The sequence below is a fragment of the Hylobates moloch genome, unplaced genomic scaffold (assembly GCF_009828535.3).
Source record: "Hylobates moloch isolate HMO894 unplaced genomic scaffold, HMol_V3 SCAFFOLD_8, whole genome shotgun sequence".
In the NCBI taxonomy this organism is placed as follows: domain Eukaryota; kingdom Metazoa; phylum Chordata; class Mammalia; order Primates; family Hylobatidae; genus Hylobates; species Hylobates moloch.
Window position 1 is genome coordinate 53,574,887 of NW_026652283.1, and position 6,000 is coordinate 53,580,886.

Sequence of the window (6,000 nt, forward strand, 5' to 3'; positions counted from 1 at the left end):
GTTAGGTCCTGCTTCCTCTCAGTCCCGACTTTACGATTTCACGGGACACTGCGGACCGCTCAGTGCAGACCTTTGCCCCTCACCTGCTGCACCTGCGTGCTCCGTGTCCGGCTTTAACAGTTAATTCCGCCTGCCGAGCGCACTGGAACAGCGGCTTTCCAAGCTTCCCTCCGTGCTCACGGCCCTCTCAGATAACAAGGCCCTGGAAAGGAGGAGGCCGGAGCCCTCTCGCCCCTTGGGAGTCCTGAGCCATCCGCTGTCCCAAGCGGGGCGCTGCCGCGCTCACCCGGGTTTCTCCAAACTCCCTTCTATGTGGTGCGCAGCTCTGGCCAGGGGCTGGAACGGGATCCTAGCAGTTAGGACATCGGAACCCCCAACCCATCAGGCCCGAATCGGCCGGCGGGGACAGCTGACCTCATCTGTAAAAACTGTCTCCTGCCTGAGAATATTCTTGCGACGCAGGGAGGGAGGTCTATGGTGCCTACAGCTGCTATATCGGAACGTTCGGAATATGATAGAATCTCAACCTATTACATATGTATATAATTTGTGTGTGTGTCTGTTTCTCGCACAAGGAGACACAAGGCAGGAATGGAAAGATGAGCGAACAGCACCAGCGTTTGAGCCAACTCCTGTCTTGGACAGTGAATCCATCTCACCCCCTTAAGAAATGTCCTGCAAGAAGGACGGTCAACAACCCCGGAGACTCGGATCTGCAACTCGACGTGCGCTGGGACATTTACCCCACGCACCCCGGAGGAGCCCCAGGAGGGGAAGTCCCAGGGAAGTTCTTCACCACGACCCTACCAAACACAAAATAAAATACCTTTTTCCTACAGCTTCGGGGTTCGCCAGAGCTTGCCGGAAGAATTTTAGGAGACAAGGAAGGGGACAGAGACCCCCAGGCCTGCATTCCAATTACCACCCCCAGCCGAGACCCCGCGGGGCTCCTCCTTCTCCCGTGCGGGCTGCCCTCTCTCCCGCCAGCGATCCGGGCCGCGGGCTTCCGTCGTCCTTTCCCTCGGTGCCTGCGGAGACTACATGGCAGATGGGTCAAAACCGAGGCGGATAAAACGCCCCACCTTCCTATATGCCCCGCGCTTTTCCGCGTCTCCTCAGAGGGCAGGGCCGGCCAGCAGGGCCCCGACGCGTGGAGGGACTGCTGAGGTCCGGGGAGAGAGTTTTGGAGGCGGCTCGGAAGGCTCTCGCCGTACTCGCACCCAACACGGCCCCGGGTCAGGCGCTGTGAGGATTCGGATCTCGACGTCCCTACAGCCCAGAGGGAGGTGGCGGGGACGAGCTGTCGGTGCGGGCCGTAGGGACAGCTGTAGGGCTGTCGGAGCGACGAGACCCGCACCGGGGGCCGCGCGACCAAGGCGCGGTAAAAAACCAGGAGGGCTACGGCGCGAACTGCTAGTCCGCACGGGAGCCTGCGGAGGCGGGAGGCCGGGACAGAGTGGCGAGGAAGACGCCAAGTCTGGAGCAAGACCAGCGATGAGAGAGAAATTATTACATCATTTGGAAATGTTTTCCTAAAGGGTATGCCCCTCACCCATCCCCAAATAAGCAAAAGAATAGTCCAGCTGCCGCCGAAATAAGCTGGATTTAAATCACTCCTTCTAAAATGCCCCTAGAGGGGAGGGCACTAGAGGCACCGAGCTTGGGGACACCTAGACCTGCGTCCCCAAGTGCTCCATTCGTGGTGACTCCGTGTGATGAAGAGGCGAACATGTCTGTGTTGAGGGGGAAACCCTTCTAGTTGGCGACTGGAGGGACCTCTGTGGGAGAGCGCTTCTTTTGTCTCCCCTCCCCTAGGGTTTAAGAGCCTACTGTCCCGGAAGGCTCAAGGGTGTGCCCCACAACCCCTCGAGCTTCCCCCCTTTTTAGGCCACTGGGCCCAGTCCCAAGAAAGCTAATAGTTGTGTATATGTGGGTGATGGGGACCTATCCCTCGGTCCCAGCACCAACAGCCTAACAGCCGGCGGCCAGATGTGCTGCAAGGGAGGGTACAATCCATTCACATTCCAAGAGGAAATAAAAGCTGGATCCGGAAGTCTTCAAGGAATGGGCCCCTCAATTTTGGCCGATGCCTCCTCCAACCAAGGTCACAAAACCCGGACAAAGGGAGGACTGACCACCCCCTCTAGATTAGACATTGCCTCCCTGGGCCACCCTGGGGCGGGGGGTGGAAGTTCCTTTGTACACCTCAAGTTTTGCACAGTGTGAACCTAGAATCAACCTTGGCAAACTGTAGCTCTGAAGGTGAGTTCTGGGCATTTCAGCAAAGCGACTCCCTGACGTCGAACATCAAAGTTGTCTCTGAACAAGGGAAGCAAAAAGTGAGACAATCAGAGTGTCACTCATCACAAGAAAGGCCGTCAGAGCAGAGACCATCGTCCTTCATTGGGGTCCCAACAGACAGGTCACCTACGGACCACCGCCATGAGAGCACAGACGTACTGGGTACCAAGGACACTAGTAACACACACACATCCTTCCCCCACTCATGCACGCTCCTCACTCGCGCAGAGTTACAAGCAGCTTAAGGATTCGGTGCACCTTTGCAGGGTTTCTGTTTCCATTTTTGCAGGGGCTGAGAACCCACTCCGTCCCTGCCTGTGTGCGGGGTGTGGGGAGCAGTGAATCTCCAGTGCCTTCTGTGGAAACATCTTAGCGGTAAACTCCCGAAAGCTCAACACGGACGTGGAACTGTTTGCCAGCAGTTGACACAAAAACACGCAAAGAATAACTGTAGAATACACCCAAGAAACAATCTAAATAGGCTTGGATGAAGCTATTCTTTTCTAGTCCCTTCTCAAAAACTTCCCAGGGAAGCCCACGGTACGCCTGCCCTCCGAGGGATCGCCGGACAGAAACCCTGCCATGGAGACCCGAGGCGCAGGAGGGCGCGCTTGTGCGCCCTAGTTTGTAGGTAGTCACCATCTCTGGGTGAGCCGGCCCTTACTTAAAGAAAACCCCGAAGATGTAGCTACCGCACCACTAAAGAAGTCGCAGGCCGAAGTACAACCCCTTGGCAAGCGGAGCGAAGGACTCCTTGGTCTCTCCAGGGCGCCTGGGGCGCCCTGCTGAGCGTGCGAGCCACCGGGGCAGGACTCTGCCGGCGCGCGCGCGCGCGCGACGACTGGGCACCTGTTCTGGCCTCTGCACAGATTCCCTCTCGGGCACTCTCGCTCAGGAATGAAGGACAGAGACGGATTCCCTCCGGGAAAATCTCTGCGCGCGCACACCCATACACACAGAGAGAGACTTGGGGATAAACACGCCGCGAGCTCCCGCTGTCTCGCTAATTTCGGGCGCGGGAAGAAAGCGGGCGGGCAGGCTAGCAAAGCGCCCACATACCCCCGTCTCTACCCCTCCAAACCCGAGCCACCCTGAGCACCTGCCCTCGCGTGCGCAAAGGCAGAACCCGGAATTCACAACTTGCGGGCGCTTCTCCCTCCCCTGCATTCCTAGGCTAGATGGAATGCAGCGAGCAGATTCCCTCACAAGGAGCAGTCAGTTTCCGGCGGCGCACGCGGCGGGCGCCGCGGGCAGTAGCGGCGGGGGACTCACCCGGCACGCACGCCCGGGGCGCGGGCCGCAGGGACTAAGAGTGTGGCCGGGGCTTCTCCGCCGCCAGCCCCAGGGGCGAGAGACGCGCTCTCCAACTTCCCGCCAGCTAGGGTGAAGTTGCACTAGCGGTCCTGCAAGCGCTGACCGTCACGTCGGCGAAAGATTTGTGGGGACCACCCTCGCCCTCAGGCCTGGCCTACAGCTCGTACCCCTGGGTGTCCCCAAACAGCACTTTCCCCAGCGTTCCAAGAAAAGCCCTGGGCTGGAGATGCGGGGTTCGGTACTCGGCTCGCCTCAAGCATGATCCAGGAGGCGTTCACATTCGGCCCCAAACAGCCAAGAGCCTGGCCCCCTCAAACGCACTCTGGCCAGTGCCCCTGCCCTGTGACTGCCTCTGCTCCCCGACCGCCAGCCCCTCCCGGCCCCCGAGCGGCGTTCGGCCCGCCCCGCAGCGACTGAGGCTGCTAGCTGTCTTGTTAGAATTAAATCAGCGAGAAAGGGGGGTGTCTTACGTTGCATCGGCACACCTAGCATCTCCGGCAGCCCCTTGACAGCCCCTTCCGCGGGGACAGTCGCACTCTGCATCATCTCGGAGCGAGAGCCAGCGAGTCGCAGTCTACGGAGATCTCTCGCTCTCTCGCTCTAGCTCGATTCAGAAATTTCAAAATAATAATTATAAACCCCAAGCAGGCCGTTGGAGTCACGGTGGAAGCCGGGCCCTCCGCTTCTCTGGGAGGACTCCACAGGCTGGCCGGCCCCCTCCCCCCGCCAGTCCCCAGTCTGTTTCCAGTCCCTTTGATCTCGCTCTCCGGGGTTGGTGCACATCCCAGGTTGAGACGCTGTTGCTGCAGCTCTGGCTTTTTTCCTCTCCTCCCTCCCCCGCCCGCTCCTTCCCCCTCCCCCTCCACCCTTCGCGTGCCGGCCGCCCGGGAGGCCGCGGTCACCCGGGCGTTTTGATTCATTCACACTGCAGGAGAGGCCGTGACGTCGCTTTCCGCAGGGAGGCCCGCCCTTCGGCACATCCCCCAACCCGGCGGCGGGCAGCCGACCCCGGCGGGAGTGGGGGTCCCGGCGCCCCGAGTGAGGCCGGCGGGGCGGAGGGGGGCGGGGCGGCAGGGAGCGGGGCGGGGCCTCGCAGGCCGGCACCCCCAACCCCCCGCCTCCGCCCAGCCGTGGCGGGCTCGCGCCCTGGGTATAAATTCTGCGGATGGCCCGCCGCGGCAGCAGGTGGTCGGAGACGGCGGCGTCCTGGGTTTGCGGGTTTTCGTGGGTTCCAAGCCCGCGCGGCTCGTGTCCTCCTCACTCCTCGGTTCGGACCCAGGGGCGGGGCGGAGCCGGGGCCGAGCCGGGCAGGCGGTCCGGAGGCTGGGGCCGCGTCGCTGTGTCTTCGCCTTGCGCGCTCTCGGTCCCCGGCTTCGCTCCACCGGACGGAGCGCGCTCCGTAACCGATGACTCCATCCATCTTCCTCCTCCTCTTCTCCCCTGGCCAATTCCTTTCCTGCCGGCACTTCCCAGCCCCTGCTCTCTCTCCCCCGCGTCTGGCTGAGGCTGGGCCAAGGGACAGCCCGTACTCGGCCCGGAACGCGCGAGTCACGCGGCGGGCGGCGGCGGCGGCGGCGGCGGCCCGGGCTGGGGAAGGCGGCCAGGGGCTGTGCGCGGAGGTGGCGGGACGCAGGGCCCCCGCGCGCGTCCGCGCAGACCGCGGCCTGCAGCCGGAGTACGCGGTTGCCTCCAGCTCCGCAGGGCAGGGGGCCCAAACCTCCCGGCGGCGGGGCCTCCCCGGCCGCCCTGCCACCTGTCGTCCAGCTCGGCCCTGTCTTAGGTCCCCACAGCCCGCTCTGCCTCTCTGGCTGCCACCGCGGGTGCTTTGAACCATCCGCGACCTCGTGGGTGCAGGGCGGCAGTGAGCACACGGACGCCGGGGCTAACCAGCGAAAGGGCTTGGGATGCTTACTGTATTTACGAGATGCATGGACAGGTAGAGAGACGCTTAAAACAAATTCTCCTCAACGCGAGTTTCTGGCAGAAATACAACAGAAGGCCCAACGCTGGGACGAGGTCTCCTCTGACGCTCCATCAGGCGCTCGACGCCTCCGGGCTGCAGGCGCGGGAAGCCCACCCCGTCTGCCCCAAGACCCAGCCGCTCTCCTGCCCCCAGCCCCCACGGCATTTCCTTCAGAAATGCAGACAGACGCGTCCTTCCAGCCTAGTGCGGTTCAGCTTAGGCGGGAAGGGGGACTGTGTGCCCTCCCCAGCCTTCCAGAACCTTCCCTGTTTCCCCTGGCGTCATCTCCAAACAAGGGACACCTGCCCACCTTTAAGGGCGGAGCATGGGGCGGGGGAGAATGGCCTGGTCGTCTGCGCTGCTTAGAATTTGTCTCCAGTGAGGTCACAGTGACTTGTGTGTGTCCTGGTACTGGGCTGGCA

At 62.1% G+C, this 6,000-nt stretch overlaps 1 protein-coding gene across 1 annotated transcript in view; it reads right to left on the bottom strand.

The window, feature by feature from the left end:
* Positions 1–4,161, bottom strand: part of LHX4 (LIM homeobox 4) — a 43,538-nt gene extending 39,377 nt beyond the window's left edge. Inside the window, exon 1 of the mRNA XM_032160852.2 lies at positions 4,086–4,161. Within this exon, the coding sequence (XP_032016743.1) occupies positions 4,086–4,161 (76 nt within the window). The remainder of the gene's footprint in view (positions 1–4,085) is intronic.
* Between the last annotated feature and the right edge of the window lie 1,839 nt (positions 4,162–6,000).